Genomic DNA, 24,775 nt, shown 5'->3' with positions numbered 1-24,775 from the left:
ACAAGTAACGTGTCTTCATTTCACTATATTTATGATATTTATTCATGTGTTTATTCTATCATTTGAAATCTTTGTTTAAAATTGTCTTAAATAACATTAAGCTAATGCCTTCTCCGGAGGCCATATCATGTATAGTAGAAACTAATGATCAATATTTGATCAAATATTCATTAATAATAATTTGATGGCAACACGTGATATCATCAATCTCATTGTCCAATCTTATATGAATTAGTAGTATAACACATGTAATTATATACTTTGCTTATGGTTCTTCTAGACCATAACTAAACATTCTTACACATGAATAACCAGCTTTTTCTTTAGGCGTATCATAGTTTACATGAAATTTCTCTTGCGAATACAAGTAGTAAATCTCACTAACTGTGCTCAATCTTCAGGTTGATTTGTCAACGATGTAGTCACATAGACTTTTTAGGAGTTTGATAGTAATTGCAATATCCGAAATATAAAACTTGTAGAGCTATGTAATTAAATACGTCGTATATAAATTCTTCGGGAACTCTTCTTATATGATCCATAACATCCTATTAGATCGATGTAATATATAATTTCATCAAAAATTTAAGCCCATTTAAATATCTTTCTAATTTTCAATTAAAATCGTAAATATGCCTTACCATACTTTGGAGAAATATTCACATATACCACAATTATTGTATAGAAACTAGTGCATGCAATATGAGATATCGAAATCATGATCAGATATTCAACAAATTATACAATGAGTAATGCATCTAACAACTTTCTATACATGCAATAAGTAATCCATTAACATATGACTCACACATGCGCATGAACATAAGACTCAAAACAATGCAAGACATTGTACAATGTGGAATTAAAAATTCATATTTTATTGGACTTCGAGTCCATGATAAACTTTTGTTGATTATCATTATGTCGACATCAAGATGGACATATATTTCATATCCTTTATTCACTAGTTCATTCTATCATGCATATTTATATTATTCATCGGTTCTATTATGTACCGGTATCATAAAATTTCTTTAATGTACATTCCACATGTTATTTTACTATTACATTTGAATACATTTTCAATTGGTACTATTATGACATTTTCATATCATAGGTCATCTACTATAGATCAGATATCTATACTACTTCTATTTAGGGTATTTCTCACAATATGCTATTATTACACTTTAAGTGTATCAACTGCACTATCTTGCCATATATTAGATTTTAATATATTGGAACCGATCACACAATATATTGTACACTAACTTTAAGTGTAGTGATTCAAAGCAAAATTGGCAAGATATTATCTAAATGTATGCACATAATCACTATGACCAAAATGTATCTCTCTATGCCTCTAAATGGGTCATAATGGTATACAAATCAATGCACGACCATACCCTTCCGTCCGCTCAATACATTAGTACATTACTTTTGCATGAAACGACGGGTTATATGAGTATTGACTGATGGATAAAAGTAAACTAAAAAACAAAACTCACATCAACTTTTGGCTCGTGGTCGGCTAACATACAATAAACTCCTACGTACCAAGTTACCCCTAATGAAAAACAAAACTCACATCAACTTTCTGCATGTAGCTGGCTAACATAAAATATACTCCTACTTAGTTACCCCTAACCATTGGGTAACCTCTGACCGACCAAGTAACCCCTGACCAAGTAATTTTGGTCACACGGTGTGACCTATCATATATGAAATTTTGTGCTAAATTATAGTCCAATCTACATTTACATTTTACAAAAATAATTGTTTGAAAACATTAATTTAAAACAAACTAAGTGTTACTCTTGCAAATTCGGTTTTTTAATCAAACTTTTTAAAGTCATTTTTTCAATCAAACTTTAAATTAAACTAATAAAGATATACTTTATATAAAAGTTAATCACTACGTGTGCTTAGAGATTGCAATAGATCGGAATCGAATCGGGTGGAGTTTCAGCCGCATCCATCCATTATTCTAATAGCTCCATCCACATCCATCCGTCATCCGCTTCACCCATCATCCATATTCGTTCGTCCATCATCCGCGGATGAAACGAGTGGAGCGGATGACTAATGGATGAGTATTAAAGTGAAAAAAAACCTACATAAACTCTAATTTTCGGTTATTTATACAACATAGTTTTTTATTTTATTAATAAAAAGGGAAACAATATCAACATATTGTTTAAGAAATTAATTTGCAACAAAAAAAAAAAAACAAGTAATGTTTTTTTACATTTCATATTTTAATATTAAAATTCTTTGATTAAAAATTTAATATATGTTAAACGGGTGGGTGGATGGTTAGTGGGTGAAAAAATTATTATCCACATCTGATCCGATCCATAACCCGCTTCATCTGTCACTCGCTTCTCATCATTTAAATTCGGGTTTCCGTCCATTTATTTAAAGCGGGTGGAGTGGGTTTGCGGATATCTACTTAATATTGCCTTCCCTACGTATGCTTATTACTTGGATATATTAGTGATAATATTAAAAGATATAATATACTTCGTATCTTATGATATATTGAATATTATGATATCATATGTTATTACAAAAAAATTTTATTAAATTATTATATAACGGGTTAAATTAACCCTAAAAGTATATATAGTTACCCTAATATACTATAAATATTACTATTTTCCTAACATAAATTTACTCTAGGAAAAACACTTATAATAATGTATTTAATGAAGCGAAAGTTGGAATCATCGAAAAGTTCAAGAAATTCCAAAATGAAATGTAAAATCAGTTTGAGATAAACATTTAAAGTACTACGATGTGATCGTTGTGATAAATATCAACTTAAAACGATAATGATTATCTAGAAGTTGTGGAATTATTTCACAATCGAGGAACACAACAATTAAAATGTGTTAGAAAGGAGGAACCAAACCTTGCTTGCCATGGTTCGATTCAAGATTGGCTTTAACGATTTACACACATCATTTTGAGGATATGCATTAGAAAACAATTGCAAATATACTAAACAAGAAATTTGTCCAAAGCAGTTCAGAAGATGCCATAAAAGTTAAGGAGTAGAAATATTCCAAAGTTGTCTTTTCTAAAAGATTAAGGGTTATGAAATCTATGTACAATGTTTTCAAGGTGACTCATTATGCTCTAAAATCAGATAAATGTTTCTTTATAGGTTATCCCATAGAAACAAAAAGGGTATTACTTCTACAATCGTGTAGATAACAAAGTGTATGTTGCTCACGATGGTGTTTTCATAGAAAGGAATCTCTTTCTACAAAACCAAGAGGGAGTAAAGTTGGCTCTCGAAGAGATTCAAGATGAGCAACAAATGGATGTGGATAACACTACATTAGAGACGAGGGCGCGCATAAAGTCAGCTTATTTGATAAATCATGTGTCAGAGCAAGCTAATTCATCTGGAAAACTCCTATCGCCCCACTAGAATGGAAAATTTCAAAGAGTTGAAGGGTATAATTTCTATTGTTGCGCATACCAGTCGTAGGTATTTCTGAATCAAAACAAACAGTTTGTCGAAATTCTGATAATTAAGGATTCCAAAATTTCCTAATGGAATGTATGAAACCCACAACCTACAAGCAAGCTTTGGCAAGCACTAACTTAGGAAATGGCTTGAGACCATAAAATCCAGAATGGACTCCATGTCAGAAAGATGATGTATTAGTCCTAATAGACTTGCAAGTGTACCCATTGGTTTCTCAAGTCTATTCGGATTCTTCTAGCAATTGATAATTTTTCGACTACGAAATTTGGCAGTTGAACGTCCGTCTTCTTGAAATGTTCTTGATGGAGGATGTGTATATCACACAACCTAAGGGTTTTGTAAATCCAAGAAAATCCTAGAAAGGTTTGTGCACTTTAGAAATCCATTTATGGATTGAAGTAAGCATCAAGGAGTTGGAACATTCGTTTCAATGAGGCAATCAAATAGTCTGATTTCCTTAAAGAGCAAAAGAATCTTGTGTATACAAGAAGTTTAGTGGGAGCAATCAGATTTTCTTAGTCTTGTATGTAGATGACATACTGTTCATATGAAACGACATGCCAATGCTTGAGTAAGTCAAGTAATGGTTAAAGAGTTTTTTCTATAAGAAAGACTTGTGAGATGCCGAATACATGTTGGGAATTAAGATTCATTGAGAAAGGTCTCGAAGGATATTGAAATTAATCAAGAGACTTATGTTGATAAGGTTCTTGACAGGTTCAAGATGCAAGACTCTCTGAGAGAGAATTTCACTCCCATGTCTCATGGTATTATGCTCAGTAAAACTCAGTGCCTTCAAAGCAGAGCATTGTTTCACACTCAATGTCAGAATATAAATGTTTAGCTGCAGTAGAAGCAGTTAAGGAGGAAGTTTGGATCAATTTATTTTGTGACAAAATTACCCCTTTGCCCAATCAAAGGAGTCAGGGTCACAATACAAATCTAAACATGATAAGATAAAGTATCACCTCATTAAGAGATCATTGGTTAGCGGAATGTCAAGATCTGCAAAGTTTCATATGAGTAGGGAATATCACTTATTTACTTACTAAACCTCTTCCATAGACCAAAGTATGAGAGTCATACTAAGGCACTTAGATTGAAGCAAATTATGTAATTTAAGTTGTATATGTTTTGAGAAAACATTTTACATAAGTAATACATCAACCTACAGAATTATGTTTAAATCAAAAAACTGCATTTCTCTTATTTAATTCTGGTTTTTGAAATTAAATAAAATGTCTTAAATAATTATGAATTGATGGGTTCATCAAGTTAATGACTTGGTGAATGAAACCCCACAGGTGAACAAAATCCATATATTACTAAAGTTCCTGGTTCGAAATCATTAAATTGGACATAAATGATTTCAATAAATGGACTAGCATGTAAGATTGATTGGATAGTGCAGTTTCGTGGGCTATAGGGGCATAGTGATGCTCTGTCAATCACATGGATATGCATGGATGATGCATGATCGAACTATTGACCTACTTTGAATTTCAGATATAGAGCTTCCAGATATATTAGTGGATTCCTTTGACATGAGTGGAACATTGATTTCATTCAATGATTGATTTAGCTGTGGTACACTCAAACTTCATGCCGTAAAAGGGGGCTATAAAGGGTGTCTCCCGGTTACTTCAAAAGTTGAGTGGGAGCTTTAGTTGCCACAAGATTGGATTGAGTCTACCTATTTAATTAGGGAATGCGTCAGGTTTTGGCCGTTTGAAGAGGGAGAATTAGGAAAATACGCGGCCGCGTTTAAATGTATTACCTAGTAATCATTTGGTTTTGTAATTCTAACTCAGATTTCAAGAAATGTTTTGTAGATTAATATGATCTCGACATGGGATGCAATCATATTATCAAATCGACACATATTGACTTAAGGAATTTGAATATTGCACACTTGTCTTAGACAAGTGGGAGATTGAAGGATTTATGTCTTTGTCAAGTGCAATTACTAGATGTATAAATGGATCAATTTATGGAGATAATTAAGTTCATCCATTTAGGTCGTCGTTATATCATAGCTAGAGGGAATAACGATCTTTGGGCTATTAAAATAGGCCAAAGCCCAATTAAACGGATCCTATAAGGTCACACAAAGGGCCTAGATCAAGCATAAGAGGACGAGACCCATTATGGGCCTCATCACTCTAGGTGGGCGGCCATAGGGATGGTTTGGAGGGTTTATGGGCTTCCTAACCTAGTATAATTATAATCGGATTATAAATAGACTAGGTGCCTAGGTTTTTATACAGAACAGTTTGACTGTTAAGTTGAAACCCTAATTAGCAAACACGAAACCAACCCCTCTCAAACTCCCTCTCTCTCGCGGCTCCCCCTCTCTCGACGTTGGTTGTGTGTGCTCGTGGTGGTGGTGTTTCATGGTGGTCGGTAGTCTGTTAAAGGTGGTGATCGCAGTTTTCCCCTTCACTCGGCCAATGTAGTATTGATGGACACTTGTTCGAAACCCATGGACTAAGTAGAGGAGTCACGCTTGGGGCTCTATTCTCTCCCTGATTTGCTGATCGAATAGCTATGTGGAATTCACGCTTCAAAGGTATAATTATGTGATTCTTGTGTGTTATGCATGTGATTCTGATTTAGGTGCGTATGAATATGATTCATGAAATTCTGCTTATGCCTTTTCTAGAGTATACTAATAAACTTTAGCTTAAAAGGTACGTAATCCAATGCTCAATTGAATGGATTCTATTCACATAAATAAGGTTTGGATTGATCAAAGGGATAAAGGGCCAATGTGGGCCCAAGTCATGTGGTTGGCTATGAAGGGAAAAGAGGAGTTGAAAGTTTGTAGGGTAAGCCTTAATTGATATAAAATGATTTTTTAATTGTAGGTTCTTGGGAATTAGATACACAACCAATTGTTGCAAACCTTAATTATTAGCAAACACGAACCAAACTTCCTCTCTCTTCCTTATGTGAGGCTGACAGTTTCTCCTAGAAAGAGGAGTGTTTCGTTTGTTTGTTCTTCTCTCGTCCAAATAGCTTTGGTGGAAGGTTAATTTGTGACTATGGACCGAGTAAATGAACAACATTTGCGGCCATAACTCACCCTAGATTCATATCAAAGCTTTCGTGGAAATCACGCTTCAAAGGTATAATTCTAATAACTATAATGTGATTCTTTAACTGTCATGCATGTGATGCTGATTAAACATGAATGGATGTTATTCATGAAATTCCACAGTATAGTACAAATTCGCTATTGTGGTATCAGTTAGCCTCTTGTATATAATTTTATTGGTCAAAATAATTAGTTATTTTGATGTCCATGATGATAAACTTTAATTCAATGAAGAGGGAGAAAATGAATTATGGATCAATTATCTATATATCTATATACTATATATTAAAAGGCGTTCATTTCAAAGGAATAGTTCCATGAGGGACTCTTCAAAGTATATGCACCATGTCACAATGCCACGTCAAGATTGACACTTTATTTAACAAAATAAATTATGTTGTGAGTTAGACTCAAACCTGTAACCTCCAACACATAAAAGGTGATACATTTACCATCTCAACCAACTTTTAACTAATGTTTAAAGTTTCAAATGACATTATATTTATATATTCCTTTCATTTATTAATAAATTAGAGGTTATATAATTTATTTTACTCAATATTAGAAAATAATTTATTTACTTATTAAAAAAGTGACACCCTAGGCAATGCTCGGATCACACTTTAGCTATAAAAACAATCAAAAGTAATTACAAATTAAAGAAGTACAAACTAGCAACTCGGTCACTCGGGGCAACGCCCAAGCCACACACTAGTTATAATTAAATAGACAATTAATATTTGGAATTTAATTAAATGATGATTTAATTCTTACTAATTAAACAAACTAATTGTCCTATATTGATCCATTTTAAATTTTGTAATTGCACATCGGTAAAGGACACAACTCCTTCAGACCCCAATTTATATGTATTTTTAATTTTTTAAAAAATCAACCTTGATGTTTTTCTAACCCTATTAGGCTAATAGAAAAACTAGTCATTCATTTCACTTTTTACTTCCCCTATCTCTCTTTCGCTCACCTAACTCTAACTGTTACTCACTACCCTCAAGTCTAGGGTGTACATAAAATAGATTAGATTTGAAAACCAACTGGAATGAAACCTATTTAGACTAGACCGACAAATTCAAGTCCAGTCTTGGTCCTTGAAAATAAACAATTTCGAGTTCTCAATCCAGTCCAGGTAAAAATCAGTATTTTTCGGTCCAGACCTGACCTGGTCATACAATTTTTTTCAGAAAAAATAGACAACTTTTAGTCTCAACCCTAATTTCCTGCACATAACTGACTTAAGCTTTTGAAATCTCTTTCTCGTTCATCTCTCCTTCTCTTATTCTCAGTTTCATCTATGGCCAAACACATACTACTTACTCACTAAATTCCTCACCTTCACCAATGACAAGGGAAAACCCGACCACCTGACTTACCAGTCGCTATCCACTGTGAAGAGTGGCGACAAAGAGAGTTAAAGGCGGCCACACTGGGTTTGTGAATTCGTGGTTGTATTAGACCATGTTTGTGAGTGTATTTCTTAATTTTGACAGAGGGATCGAAGGTCTTCCATGTTTCATTCTTGCTTATTGACATTAATTTAGGATGTAATTTATGTTTTTTTTTTCTTGTTAATTTATTTTTAATACTTGTGTTCGTTTACAGTCGGTTTGGAGTGCTTTGTTCCCCTTTTTAGGAGTTGTTTGACGCCTGTAGAATCAAACCATCTTCTCTTTATTTCATTTTTATACTTGAATAATTATAATGTAAATGTTGGTTTACATAATTTTATATGAAGTAAGTTACTTTAGTTGGATTTTTGTGGTTTTTTTGTTTTTAATCACATAGTACGAAGCATCTAAATATGCGTTAAAAAAAGAGCAAGATTACGGGTCCAATCAGGTCCGAAACCAGATCGGACCTGATTTTTAGGTTTGGACCAGAACGGGACAAGATAATTCAAGTCCGATCTTCAATCCACAAAAAATCTCAATTTTAGTTCCGAACCTAATCGATTCAGGTTCGGTCCGATCCAGTTTTGGTCAGGTGTATAACCCTACTCAAGTTAACAGTCATTGTCGGCCGTTAAAACTTTGGCAAGCGACCCTCTTACTTGCCTGCTCAAGTCAACAGTGATTGTCAACCATCGAATTTCGGCCTACTGCCATCACTCACTATCGACCACCGACCTATGCATGTTGTAATATTTGTATGACTTATTATTATGCACATTGAGGAGGATGAAGGCATTTGTTCCTTTAGTTGGCCTTCAGACAATATTAGATACATTTGTTCCCTTCTTGCTACCCATGTTGCCTGTGCCCTCTTATTATTTATTTAGCCACCTTACAAGCCTATTTAAGCCCCATTGGTTACTAGTCCCAAGTTTGGCTTGGGGGAGCTAATAGTGAGTGAGGTAAAGGAGTTGTATATGCACATAATTTGCATAATTTGGGTGGGTAGTGTGCAAGCCAAGCGAAGTGATCCCAGGGAATGAAGGAGATAGGTCTCACAAGAAAGCTATGATTGGAAAAGAATTGAAAAGATGTTCAAAAGTTGAAAAAATTCCAATGTGAGATAAAAAAAAAGAAAAAAGAGAGCAAAAGAAAAAATTGTTTCAATGTTCAAGTGTTCTAATTGAAGGTTTCTCAAGAAAAGAAAAAAATCAAGTTGAAAAGAAAAAAAAGAATTCAAAGTTTGGTTCACTCAAGTGTTTAATATCAAATTTTTATGATTGAAATTGTAAATATTGGAGAATTTGTGGCATATTGAATTGGTTGTTTGGTGAATTTTTGTAGAGTTGAGTTGAGTTATGTTGGAGATGATTGGTCATAATCTATTTTTGACCTTGGTATTACTAGGATTTGGCTCCCTTAAGCATGGCTTTGCTCTCACATTTTCCCTAATATTTCCTACCCTTTACCTAAGCCTTACATTACACGCTTTGAAAACCTTCCGACCTTTGTGCATAGAGTTGTATGAATGTGAAATTAGTTGTTTTTCAACGCGAAGAATAATTTGGCATATTTCGAGTTAACTACTAGGTTTAGTGTATGTCTTTAATTTTAAACACACGAGAGTTGTGAGTTGGGAGGGCATTATTCACATATAAAGAGGTGGTTGGAGAGTGATCGAGTACATCTTTTACTCGCCATATAAATGAGAGTTGAGTGTGAGCACTAGTCTTGAATTCTATCTATATGCCATTGTGGGTTGCTCTATTTGATAATTGTTAGGGAAGATCGGTAATTGGATGGATTTGATTGATTTGACTTTAATACTTATTTGTCGGATTTGCCTTGAATCGTATTTATTTATTTATTTTGTATTTGGGGTGAAGTATTGATTTATTTTTTCATTGCTTTGCTTAAGGACAAGCAAAGGTTTTAGCTTGGGGGAGTTTGATGAGTCTATTTTATATATATTTTTATTCCCTATCCCACGGTCGTATTTGTGCTTATTTGAGCTCTGCGGAGCTATTTTTATTACTAATATACGTTTTTTAGTGTTTTTATAAAATTGGTATTATTTTGTAAGAATTTACATATTTATGTCAATTCCCTAGCAAATGAAGGATTTAAGAGCTCAAGCCCAAATAATATCACAACAGGTGTGCTGGGCATAAAAAGGCAAGCCGGATGGGGTGGCTCAATTCCCGATCGAGCGAGAGTTAATTTGTGGGCTCTTGATTTGCTTATGTCGGCTAAGAGTTGCAAGCTATTCATACTCATTATTTTATCATGTTTTGGGAGGGAGACGATTATACTTTGTAGTACCCACGAATTAGTTGTAGGGAGTTGACTTTAGTAATAGTTTTTACGGAGCTTTTCTTTAGAATCCTTAGTTTTAGTCTTTTTAGTTTTAATTAAGCTTTTGTTTGATTTACGTTTTTTCAGTTTTGAGTTTTGATACTTATGCTTTACCATTATTGTCACACTTTTATTATGCTTTTGTCTTTTGTTATTATCAATACTAAGTTTTACGTTTTTCTTGCTTTCTTGTCTTTAGTTTTGTTTTATTATTATTTGCTTTTTTATTAGTTTTATTATTATTGTTTTAAATATGCTTATTTTTATTGCTTTGGTTAGTCTAGATTTAATTATGTGCGAGTAATTAATTCTAGGGTTCCTGGGGATTGATGAATAATATGAAGGGATGATTTATTATTATTGATTGTTAATATTTTGAGTAAATTTCCTATTGATTGTTCTAATGCTATGCAATTAGATTTGCGCGGATTTAATTGTATGAGTTACGCAATATTGATTCGTGATTCGACAGATGAGAATTAATATTAAGGCCTAATTTCAATAGGAAGAATTAATTTATAAATGGTTAAGTCAAGATTCGAGAGATGCGATTTAATACCACTAGGTTAATTATGTGATTATAATACGTAGCGAAAGCACTTTAAATCTGGATAATTTATTATTATGTCCAGCACACCTGTTATCACTTTGAAAATCGGCTTGCCTTTTTATGCCCAGCACACCTGTTGTGATATTATCACTTGAGATGGAATATATTTCATTTGGTGATTACCGATTATTATTATTGAATTATTTTTTAGTAAGCTTGATTTTTGCCTTCAAAATTGGTATGAATTTCTCGATTTCCCAATTGAATTCTATGTATGAATTTAATCTTTCTTCCCTCCTTACTACCCTTAATCATATTTAGGTTGGAATATGTTTCTCTCACCTTAGCTTTTCGCTTCACCAATTGATTTTTTATGCATGTATTCTATTTTTTTTTATTAACTTTCTATTTAAAACAAGATTACACTATAGATGTATAAGAAAAATTTAAAGCAAGAACGACACCTTCGATGGAACAACAAAAGGAGATTAAATAGATCAATAGTCTAATTGAAGTTTTCAGCAATAATGGTATCATTTCTTGGTAGTGTTGCATGTGAGTTTAAGGCTAAATTGTTCCGATCATTGAATTGATTCTACAATTGGTTATTGTAAAAAATTCATAAAATGTCATAATTAGGCTGTAAAATTATTTTGTCATTTGGTATCATTATACAAACATAGATCTTTCTAATCAAATGTACTTATATTTGTTGCATTTTCATTATTATATCTAATTTTTTTATTTTTTTTTAAAAAAAGGATTTCCAATGTTTTTCATAAAAAGTAAAATTGTAGAGATATTTCTAGGAGAATAAAAGGATACATACTTATCAAATACTTTGTATCACTTTAATTTTCAATGTTTTTGGTTTTTCTTTCTATTTAATTAGCTTCATCAAATTTTTCAAATAATATACTATTATTACATTTTTGCTAGTTACTAAGAAATTTTTTTAGCGGTTAACCTAATTTTTTTTTTTTAATTCTTATACTACTTTATTGATATGAAAATTGTTGGTTAGTTATGTAGTCTATAATAATATAGGTTTTTGAAATCAATTATTGTCATTTTTTTAAAATAATAAATGGATTTTCAATGTTTTTTTTTATAAAAAAAATTGTAGGGATACTTATCAAATACTTCATATCTCTTTAATTTGCAATGTTTTTAGTTTTCCTTTCTATCTAATTAGCTTCATCAAATTTTTGAAATTACATATTACATTTTTACTAATTACTAAGAAATTTTTTAATTCTTGTATACTACTTTCTTGATATGAAAAATTTTGGTTAGTTACATAGTCTATAATAATAAAGTTGTTTTGAAAGCAATACAAAATTTAATTGCTCATTGTATTATCTAAGTACTAAAATCACTTCATCTATCTTTAGAATTTTAGATTTAGGGAACATAAAATTTGAAATGATGGTCTAAGAAGGTTAAACAAAGTTTCTAGCACTTAAGTCGGTTAGGTTACTATTATGATGTAATTTGTATTTCAAAATATGACATATGAGGCAATACATTTTATTTCATTAAATACATACACAAATTTTGGCTTTACCCAATTCCACAGCAACCCTAAAATACAATAGAACAATCCTTAAATAAATTTAAATTTAGCCAAAAAGTTTAATCCGTGCATCGCACAGGCAAAGTATTAGTAAAATTATATATATATATTAATTATGTTACCAACAAAAAATTCCCCCCATTTTGAACTGTTACATGACTATACAAGCAAAGAGGTTATTTTAATAAGAGAGAGAAAGATAAAAGGAGAAGTTTAAGGGAGAGGGAAAAAGTAATAGAGGAAAGAAAAATAATTTAAGATTAGTTTTAACAAAACCAAATATATGCACTATGTAGTTTAACATTCTAAATAAAGGGGGTGTATATTTAGTTGTATTGATGCATGGATCCTTTATTGTTTTTTCATTTACACTAGAAAATCCCCATTAATTTTGAAGGAGGCATGAAATATTTTCCAAAAATAACTTATAATCAGTTCCTAAAAAGAGGGTTGATATTTGTGTCTTTAAATTGAGAACATCTAATTAAAGCTTGTATATTATTCTTAGTTTTGGTTACCTCTAAATTTTTTTAATCAAATAACTGTTCTTGATATTGAACATATGCTCTCCTCATTCTTCTTTACCCAACATTCTTAATCATATTCATCAAAACTGTCTTGTTTAAATTAATCCGTATCTTTCTTCAAATTTCTTCACCATCTTCATCAAAACAAAACGGCATCCATAAAAGATATTGGCAAGGCTTACAAAAACCTTGTTATTAAATGGAATCATGATAAAAATAATTTCAAGCATGATTTTTCCTCCAAATTTCAAGATAACACTCAAAGTTATAAGGTAAAATATTCAAGCATATTTAGTTTTTATACGATTATATATGATGTGATTTTTAGTCCGAAAACTAAGCCTCACAAAGATATGAATCTAACCTAATTCTATACAGAAAATTCACCAAGAATTAAGCAAGAAACTTAGATTAATTAATCAAGAATCCACCTAATTAATCAACCTAGGTGATTGTTTTAACTAAAACAAACAAAACAGCAAATTGGAATCCACCAATCAAGAATTTAAGTAATCCAACTTAAACAAAAGCAATAAGAAATATTATTATGAATGTATGATTAAACTTGTATATTATTCGAAGATTACAACCCTATATTTATAAACTCAATCAATTATCCTAATCCCACTTGAATTAGAATTCTAATCCCCTAACAAAAACCCACGGATTGCATAACTTAATCAAGTTTAGATAACTTTGATTTAGTTATTTAATCCTACTTAAACTCTAACTACTCTTAAGATAAAACTTGCCTATTTTATCCTAACTCAAGCTTGCACTCCAAGCTATTATTGACGCCTACTAGACTAAACAATTCCTAATGCAATTAGAAATCCTAAGTGCTTAAAACAAGAAAAACCCTTTCAAGTGAAAGGTAAAAACTTGTAAGCAAAAACCTAAGAAAGCTTTTAAAGAAACCTTAAAGAACTATCAAGAAGCTTCAAGAACTCCCAAGAACGCCACCATACAAAGCGTGGCTTTGTCTTGATGCCCCCGATAGTAAGTTTGACCTATTGAAGAAGCTTCCAAGTATAGATTCATGCTTTCTTGACTTTCTTGGAATAATTCTTCAACATGCTCATCGTTCACATTGATGCACGCATCATCCTCCCCTTCTTCAAAAGAATTTGCCCTCAAATCTTCAATAGCACCATCTGGCAAATACTTCACCAAATCCCCAATATTAAATGTTGCGCTTACACCATATTCTCCCGGCAATTCAAGCTTATATGCATTCTCATTGATCTTCTCAATAATCTTGAACGGCCCCTCACTTCTTGGCATCAATTTATTCTTTCGTTTGTTAGGAAATCTCTCTTTTCTCAAGTGTAGCCACACCAAGTCGCCAACTTCAAAACTTTGTGGCTTTTTGTTCTTGTTAGCTCGTGCTTTGTAGAGTTCATTGACACGTTCAATCCTAGCTCTAACTTGTGCGTGTAGCTTTATCATGTACTTGATTTTAGTCTCGGCATCCTTATGAATCACTTCCCCTTTTGGAATTTCAATTAAATCAATGGGCATTTTTGGATTGACACCATAAACAACTTCGAACCTTCCAAGAAATGGTTTCAACACCTCGTTCATCAATCTCATAAATGTACTGGGCGCATTGGTTAGACCAAAAGGCATGACCAACCACTCATACAACCCCACTTTAGTCTTGAAAGCCGTCTTCCATTCATCTCCTTCCCTCATGCGTATTTGATGATAGCCACTCATAAGATCAATCTTGGAAAATAGCTTTGAACCATGCAACTCGTCTAACAAATCATCAAGTCTAGGTATAGGAAATCTATACTTGATGGTTATGTTGTTCACACTCCTACTATCAATGCACATACGCCAACTCCCATCTTTTTTTGGAACTAACAATGTAGGCACGGCACATGGGCTCATACTCTCTTTCACGTAGCCTCTTTGCATCAATTCCTCTATTTGACGTTGCATTTCCTTTGTTTCTTCCGGATTACTTCTATATGCTGCCTTGTTAGGTAGTGGAGCTCCCGGAATAAGATCAATTTGATGTTCAATACCACGAATTGGTGGTAATCCCGGTGGTAATTCACTAGGAAAAACATCACAATACTCTTGCAATACTACTTCTAATTCCACGGGCCTCTTTTCTTGTTTACTTTCATTCACTTGCACATTGTTAGCCACCATAATATATACTATATTGTTGTTGTTGATCTCTTTCTCCAACTCCTTTTCCCCAATTAAATATGCACCTTTTGAACTAGGGTTAATTCTATGATCAACAAGTGGTTTCAATGCATATGATTTTTCCCCCTTTCCTTTTCGAATTATATACACATTTGTCCTACCATTAAACTTGACAAATCTATCATATTGCCATGGTCTACCCAATAAGATATGACAAGCATCCATAGGGCATACATCACATAAAACTTTATCATGATATTTGCCAATTGAAAAGGTGATTAGGGCTCGTTTCGTTACCTTCACGTCACTAGCATCATTGAGCCAATGTAGCTTGTAAGGTTTTGGGTGATCGGTTGTAGGCCACTCTAATTTGTTGATCAAAGTTGTAGACACCACATTTGTGCAACTTCCCGAGTCTATTATTACGTCACACAATCGATCTTCCACCTTGCACCTTGTTAAAAAGATTTTCTCTCTTTGATTCTCTTCAACGGGTATAGGTTTAGAGTGAAGAGCTCTCCTTAGAACCAAGCTCTTTCCTTGCGTTTCACCATCAACCTCTTCGGCACTACCCTCCTCTTCTTCAAAATCACGTTCTTTCTCGACCACAACCTCCATGTCACTATTTCCCTCGCACCTAGCTTTCTCTTCTTCCCATTCTTGAGCCGTCATAGTGCGTTTTGAGTAGCAATTGCTTGCTATGTGGCCAACACTCCCACATTTGAAACATTTTCTATCTTCGGTCACCTTCTTGCTAGCTTCGTTTCTGGGTTTGTTATCTTTAGCATACGGATTAGAAGAAGTCCTATCAAAGGTAGGCTTGTCACTAGCCTTTGTGAACGTGCGTGTGAACGGTTTCACACTTGAGGTCTTCTTGGCCTTGAATTGTCTTTCAACCTTAATGGCCGCCTTGCATACTTCTTCAAACGAATAGTATTCGTGCAATTCAATCTTTTCTTGAACATTTTCGTTCAAACCTGCAATAAAACGTGCTATTTTGTGCCCTAGAATTTCTTCTAAATCACACAATAAACATAGTTTCTCAAACTCACACAAATAAGCCTCCACGGATTGATTTCCTTGCTTAAAAGTCTGCATCTTGAGATACACTTCTTGCACGTACTCATGGGGCACAAATTGACGCTTCATATATTTCTGCAATTGTGTCCAAGTAGTGATCTTGGATCGTCCCTCCTTGCGTCTCTTTTTCTTGAGATTATCATACCATAAACTCGCATAACCTGTGAGTTTTAATTCAGCAAGTTTGCACCTCTTTCGTTCATCATACTCCTTGTAATCAAAGAGTGTTTCGGCTCTTCTAACCCACTCAAAATATTTTTCGGGGTCTAGCATACTACCATTGAATTCCGGAAAATCTAACCTTATATTTCGGTCATCATCTTTGGCCTTGTTCTTCCGTCTATGCCTTCTAGGTTCATCACTCGAAGATGAATCTTTATGGCGTGATCTACTTGCTTTTCTCCTTTCATATTCGTCTTCACTTGAACTAGAAATTGCAACTGATTTGTTCTTCCTTGAAGATGAAGTTTTGTCACGTTCGTCAAGCCTAGCCAATACTTCTTGCAATTGTTGTGACAATCGCTCTATTTGACGATCCCTCCGCAAGTTATGCGCTTGATCAAGGTTCAAACCCCTTGGAATCCCTGGGATTTCTTCGTCACTCATTGCTCCTACACAAACCAGGTTTAGTTTATGCAAAATCTTGATTAAAAGATTGAATCTTGATTGATTCTTGAAGCAAATAAGAACCGTTCTCCAGATCGCAACTTTGTGTAACACTCTCAAAAGTTTGAGGTTGCACAGACTTCGTTACGCGTCCAATTGACACGAAATTTTGACACAATGTTGATCTACGTTTTCTGAATCTTGCCACAAAATTTCAGCCAAAAATTCCAAGCCTAACGTCACCAGTTTAAATTCTACCGAAACTGTGCTCTGATACCAAGATGATGTGATTTTTAGTCCGAAAACTAAGCCTCACAAAGATATGAATCTAACCTAATTCTATACAGAAAATTCACCAAGAATTAAGCAAGAAACTTAGATTAATTAATCAAGAATCCACCTAATTAATCAACCTAGGTGATTGTTTTAACTAAAACAAACAAAACAGCAAATTGGAATCCACCAATCAAGAATTTAAGTAATCCAACTTAAACAAAAGCAATAAGAAATATTATTATGAATGTATGATTAAACTTGTATATTATTCGAAGATTACAACCCTATATTTATAAACTCAATCAATTATCCTAATCCCACTTGAATTAGAATTCTAATCCCCTAACAAAAACCCACGGATTGCATAACTTAATCAAGTTTAGATAACTTTGATTTAGTTATTTAATCCTACTTAAACTCTAACTACTCTTAAGATAAAACTTGCCTATTTTATCCTAACTCAAGCTTGCACTCCAAGCTATTATTGACGCCTACTAGACTAAACAATTCCTAATGCAATTAGAAATCCTAAGTGCTTAAAACAAGAAAAACCCTTTCAAGTGAAAGGTAAAAACTTGTAAGCAAAAACCTAAGAAAGCTTTTAAAGAAACCTTAAAGAACTATCAAGAAGCTTCAAGAACTCCCAAGAACGCCACCATACAAAGCGTGGCTTTGTCTTGATGCCCCCGATAGTAAGTTTGACCTATTGAAGAAGCTTCCAAGTATAGATTCATGCTTTCTTGACTTTCTTGGAATAATTCTTCAACATGCTCATCGTTCACATTGATGCACGCATCAATATAGCTACATATAATTTATTCTAACCATTGATACATTTTGATTTTATAGAATTCTAATGACAAAAAACAAGAAGGGAGTTGGAATACTCCAACAACTTCTGCAAAAAAAGGAAGTTTTCATCATAAACGCAGTATGGATGATAGTTTCTTTATACGATCTCCTTCGTTACTCTCACGGACAAATAGTAGAAGAAGTCACACTCCATCACCTCACTTAAATAGAACCTATAGTCGATCAGCCGACATGATAGATTCCTTAAAAAGAAGTATAAGTAGAATGGGTGCAACAAGCTCATCACCTGTAGAAACTCCAAATATCACTTTAAGTAAACTGAAGAGTCATAATTATACAAATACAACTACTGTTTCTAGTGACTTATCAAGAAATACAAGTCGTAGGAGCACAACTCCAATTATATTTTCTCAATCCAAAACACGGAAGAAACCACATCAAATTGAGAAGAGGCTCGAATGCTCATTAGAAGAATTATGCTTTGGCGCTACTAAGAAAATAAAGATAAAAAGAGATGTTATTTCAGATGCTGGGTATGTCTTCTATACCTTACTATGTTATTGAATTTTCGTTATCAATATGAATCTTAAACTTCTGTTAACTTTTTTATTTGTGAATCATTCTTAATATTGTGTGTGTAATACAAACTTATATGGTAACATGAGATTCCTACATTATAGAAACGTGTATTTAGATGTAACAATGTTGTTGCTAGTGCATTTTAATAAACCACTCTTCACGGGCAAGGGTGTACCTCTCTATTGGTACACTATGGTAGTATTCTTTCTGTTTTTTTTAAAGCATTACTTGGGATTTTTCACTATTCATATTTTACTTTTGCTTATTTTTAATTTGTACAAAATGTGACAAATTTATTTTTATTTTAATCAAATATGTCAAGTTTACCTCTTATTTATCTATAATACCCTAATAATTCTCTTAATTTAAAATCCCTTCCCCACAAAATATCTAAAGAAACTATCAAAGTAATAGTGTATCACTATCATTGTGATAAAAGGCTAAGCCTTTTATCCAAGACAACACAATAGAAGACTACTTTCCAAACCTAATGTGAAAATCCAATAATAATTACTAAACTCCAAAATAAAATAAACTAATATACAAAAATCCAAAATCAACTACTAAAAATAGGAATCATTAGTTGCCCAAAAACCAAAATCAACATAATAAAAATCAATAAGGGAGTGAAAGTTTGGTGTTTAGTTTGGATTATGTTTGAAACTAAAATCAAACCAAAATAATCCGGTTTTAATTTGTTCAATTTAATTCCGAATCGAATTAAAATTTGGTCCATCCAATCCAAACCAAAACCGAGTTTCTAATTCTAAAACGAAGCCAATCCATAAACCAAATTAATATTCGGTTCAATAAATCCAAACCGAATTTCTCATCAAAAAACCGAATCTAATCAATAAACCGAAATTTCTTATGTCATTTTTGTTTAGGTTTGTGATACTACGTATTTCTTTCTGTTTTTTTTATTTTTGGGAAAGCCGGTTGACGACTAATTATTATCAATATACCTATACTAAAAGCGAATATTGACATAACAGTTGTCATATTCTGGTGAAAAGTTTTCCCTCCAATTTGTTTTTATTTTTTTTTTTCTCTCCTTTTATTACCAATGAAATCTTGTTTGTTTATGTATATTCATGTATGTATCATCTTCAAATCACCAATAAAAAGATTACATTTAGTATTAAATCTAAAAGGAATGTTGTAGCTTGATTTTAAGTTCCATAAACGAAAACAACATTCATTCTTTTTTTTGGAAAAATGCGTATCTTACTTAATATTTTAAGTATCTTTATATATATTGTATACTATAATAAAAATATCTAGTAATAATATCACAAAAATATTATATATATTTTGTACTATTTAAATTTCAAACATTATTCTAATAATTGACTTATATGACAATATGACATTTTCATTAGCTGAATTTAATATAGATAATTTATGCTATATAAAACCATAATATACAACTTTATTAGCCATAATTGTTTTTATTTTATTTTTGCTTTAATATTATATTACATTTACCATACTTTGTATAATATTCCATATAATATTTTAGTAAATGTTAGAAATAGTAAGAAAAAAATATATTTCAGTCAAAATTTGTCCAATGGTTTTCTTAATTTCTTGACAAATTAATTTTATAATTAAATAGTAATTATTGTGTCATACTAAAGATATATACAAGTTATTGTTAAACATCAATAAAAATTTGAAAATTACCGTGTGTGGCACGGGAACTAACCTAGTTAGAGCTTAAGCAAAAAATCGGATGCCAATACATCCTCCACCATACCTGGACAACCCCCTATCCACACTCTAGTTGAATACTCGAGTGGGCTAAGGTGAGCCATAGAGAAGCAAATAGTGTAGGTCTGCGATATTTCTAAGTAAAATTTATATTTGTATTACTTCCACCCCTAAAAGAAATAAATGTTAAATCATATAAATTAAGACAAATATGGAAGAAAAATAATAATTAGCTCTCAAAACTCAATCCCAACATGCTTCTCATGCTTCCACTACCTGTAGCTTCTCTTTATATTGCTCCACTACTGGGTTGTTGCATGAGCATGATAAAAACTGGGTTGTTGCTTGACCATGATAAAAACAAGGCCACAAACACAAAGTAATATGAATCAGCAAAACATAGTTCATACACACTAATAGGAAATGTACAAATTAACATGCATCCTCCTAAGCAATATAATAAATAAAAACAAAAAAAAATCTTGCTTCTCCAAACAATGATACTTCACCACTTACTTAACTCAATTCAGTTTCTCATTTATTTTGGTATTAATTGAATAACACATCAAGTAAGTTTCCTTGCTTTACCTTACCCTTAATAAGGGACCTTAGAAAAGGAGCTTGTACCCTTTATAGAATTTCAACTCATAAAATGACAGAATTTCAACTCATAAAATGACAGAATTTCAACTCATAAATAGATAAAGAAAGTATGATGTGTTGTACCCTTTATAGAATTCATGGTTAAACATAAAACTCCATAAACCCACCCCCCAATATGTTCGGCTTTTCTGCTCTGGTATATATACGTTCCAAGAGTTTTAGTGCGTACCCTCTTATATTATTATTAATGATCAAACACACACACAAAACAACCAATCAATAAATAACCATCCAATTACCTTTAATTTTATTTCTTGACTATTTAGTGAGTATCAACATATTTATTACTTAATTTAATCATCCTTGCCTTGGATGTGCACAAAATAACACTATTACTACCTTGATGTATAAAATTAAAGCATGCATGTGGTGCATAAAAACACTTAGAAAATAATCCTTTCTTTCTTTACTAACTTATGCATAAAAGCACTCATAAAAATAATCCTTCCTTGACTGGACCAAATTAAACATGATTGATAAATTATTATGAACCATACTAAAATAATAATACCTTCCTTCCTTGATAAATAATTCAATAACACTTTTAAACATGCCTAGCTCGTTTAAATAGCTAATCTCATGGTTCACACAACTTGTATCAAGTTTACATGTAATATATCAATTGACCTCCTTTCGCACCATAACCCTAAAACTATAATTGTAAGGATTATTGAGTTCAATTGAATTCCCTTTTATTAAGCTGACAGAATGAGGATTCGACCATTAAGGGTTTTTATTGAATTGGAGGGTAGTGGAAAGTGTTGTTGTCAATGGTGTCAAAGAGGACAAAGATGGTGGAAGATCTATAGCTAATTGCAATAAGAATGGTGTCTAAGACGACCTTTGCTTCATCAATAGTGAAGTAGTTCGTTCCTTTGATAAAGGATTGATTTTTCTTTGCTTCAACAGTGGTGTTCCCAAATTGCGATAAGATATAAGTTGATTAATTGGTGGAATTGAGAATCGAATGCGAATGAACAATGGGCAGGGTTTAGAGGATAGGAATTCTTTGGTTGTGTAAATGTATAATTAGGGGTATTTATGCAAATTTAACCGAACATTAATTAAATGCGGCTAGAAAATAACGATGTTTTCAAGTTTTGACCATAATCACTATATTAATTCTATGAATGATAATAATTAAGAAAAAAGAGTTATCATTTAAATTAAGTTTCTCTTTTGTTTACCAAAGAGAAATTGCAATTTTACAAAATTAGCAAAATAAATAGAAAATGTGGGGCATTACATGCATTATCTAACTAAAATTTTATTAGTACCATAGGCACTATCTGTAACTACATTACATCATAAAATGAAATTGTATTCCAATAAAAAAAGAAAATCGTGAGTAATCACGCTTACTAAATTTTTCCACTTTATTTGCAACATAAATTGTAAACTATTTATATAAAAAGTGAAAAGCATAGAGGAGAAATGTATGGGTATTATTTTAGCGATTTACAAATTTAATTCTAGCTAAATGTCGAATTGGATGGGGTTGTGTCTCAAATTTTTCATAGACAAGCTACCAACTTCATATTTGGAGTGGCTAAATATACCTATCCCATCCCCTTTGTAAAAAAAAAAAAAAAAAAAAAATATATATTCTTTTGACCTTTTATCTTTAGTTGGGTCTCACACTCAACTTCCCTTTTTTCACTTGCATAAATTTATTACGTTAGTTTGAATAGTTTGTCACCCTTATTTTTGTCAAATCATGTCAGAATTGAAGTCTTAATGTTATTGATGATCAATTATTTTTTGCAGAATAATTGTTGAAGAAGAGGAAACTTTACATATTTATGTCAAGCCTGGTTGGAGAAAAGGAACAACGATAACATTTGAAGGAAAAGGTGATGAAAAACCAGGCTATTTACTTGCAGATATCATATTCTTGATAGATGAAAAAAGGCATGCTTTATTTAAAAGAGTAGGTGATGACTTAGAGTTGGGTGTTGAAATCTCTCTACTCAAAGCTCTTGTTGGTTGTAGCATAACCCTGCCATTACTAGGAGGGAAAAAAATGTTTTTGCGAGTCGACGACGTAATATATCCAGGATACGAAAAAGTTATTCAAGATCAAGGAATCCCTATATCTAACGAATGTGGAAAGCGAGGTGACCTAGGACTAAAATTCATTGTCAATTTTCCGAATAAATTAAGTGATGATAAATGTATAAAAATTTGTAACATCTTAGAAACTTGTTTTTGATATAAAATTTTGTTCATTAAAATGTTTTAGTGTAACTTTTATTAGATGCTTTCGTCAAGAAGTTAAAATATCTTTATACGTTAAAATCACACCATAATTATTCATTTTACCTTAAAGAACCACAAAAAGTAACTTAAAACCTTTTAGATTTGATCAACATCAACATTAATTTTTAATTCATTTATCATTCAATGTCATATACTTTGTCCTAATGCAACTTTAAATATTGCAACCAACTTGATCCTTTCATAGGGTTATAACCTTAAATAAGCTATACAACTTTAGACATCTATATATATATATATATATATATATATATGTATATATATATATATGTATATATGTATATGTATATATGTATATACATACATATATACATATATATATATATATATATATATATATGTATGTATATACATATATATGTATATACATATATATATAATATATAAAGGAAATTTTGACTTTTACCACCTCCAAAAACGATTTATTTGCTTTTACCACCTACATAATCTAAAGTTTTATTTTACCACCACATTAAAAAAATAAGATTGGATTTTCCCACCAAAACCCAACTCCAGTGACGGAAAAGTCATATGGGTCCCACTTATTTTCATTTCCCTCCAAATTAAATGCTAAAAATCCGATTTGCCTCTCTCTCTTCCTTTTCTGTCTTTCCCAATTCAATTGCAATCAATATCTCACCTTCCTCCCATTAAAGTATTTGAAAATTCCATCTCTCTCCTCTCAATTTATCTTCTTTCTCTATGTAAAAGTAAAACCCTAACTCTCACCATATCCTTTACTTTCTTTCGCATCTGGGCAGTTGAAGAAGAGGTGGCACCACAAAATCGCAACAACTCAGCAAGAGGTCGTCATCTTGAATAGGGAGGGGACGAAAAGCTTGGGTCTTTGCTGTCAAAGATTCGAGAATCCTGACAAAGAGAGGCATTTCAAACTTCCTGGTGTGTCTGTTTTTTTTTATTGACTAATTGTGCAATTTAATTATTACCGAAATTGTGATTTGGTGTGTCTGTTTTTTTTTTAAACTATTACAGAATGGTCAAAGTGAACCTTAAAATTACATTAGGGGGTGCATTTATACCCTCATTAGCTGTAAAAAAAAGGAGGGTGTTAACTTGGGATGGTGGTTGGGTTTATTGGATGAAAAATGTTACTATCTCTAAGATAGATGTACACTTTTTGAGGGAGGCAGTTGTTCATGGCTTTGTGTATGCTAATGTGGTTGTGCTTAGGGGCTTTAGTTGCTGGTATAAACAGAAGGAAAGGTATTGGATAACTGGTTAAAGGGAGTTGGTTAGTGGTGCTGAGGTAAAAGGGTTCTTTGAGTTAGTGAATAAAGAAGGGGCAATAGAGATGTATGTGACTAGTCATTAGCCAATTCAAGGCAATGACAAAAACACCATTTAAAATGATAGATGGTAATGAGTTGACTCTAGAAGAAAGGAAGAAACTGAGAAAGGAGTTGGGTGGGCCTAGAACACTTAGGACCAGCCCAAGATTGAGTAAGCCCACTAGAGATTCAGTTAGGAGAAGCACAAGGTTAAAAGGTATTGTGATTCTTGAGAAAGATACAGAGGAAATGAGTTATAGGGTTAAAACAGTTGCAGGAAGACTGAGTGCAAAAGAAAAGGGAAAG

At 32.3% G+C, this 24,775-nt stretch overlaps 1 protein-coding gene across 1 annotated transcript; it reads left to right on the top strand.

Annotated features, from left to right (window-relative positions):
• Positions 1-13,123: 13,123 nt before the first annotated feature.
• On the top strand, positions 13,124-23,115 carry LOC110694367 (dnaJ homolog subfamily B member 4-like; the record flags this gene model as incomplete). Its single annotated transcript, XM_021871539.1, has 3 exons — positions 13,124-13,282; positions 17,985-18,481; positions 22,671-23,115. Coding segments are annotated over 3 exons (1,101 nt in total), but the record flags the coding sequence as incomplete, so codon positions are not given.
• Positions 23,116-24,775: the final 1,660 nt, after the last annotated feature.

Source organism: Chenopodium quinoa, unplaced genomic scaffold, assembly GCF_001683475.1.
Source record: "Chenopodium quinoa cultivar QQ74 unplaced genomic scaffold, ASM168347v1, whole genome shotgun sequence".
Classification (NCBI taxonomy): Eukaryota; Viridiplantae; Streptophyta; class Magnoliopsida; order Caryophyllales; family Amaranthaceae; genus Chenopodium; species Chenopodium quinoa.
Note: the sequence above shows the minus strand (reverse complement) of the source record. Positions and strands in the feature narration are given on the sequence as shown.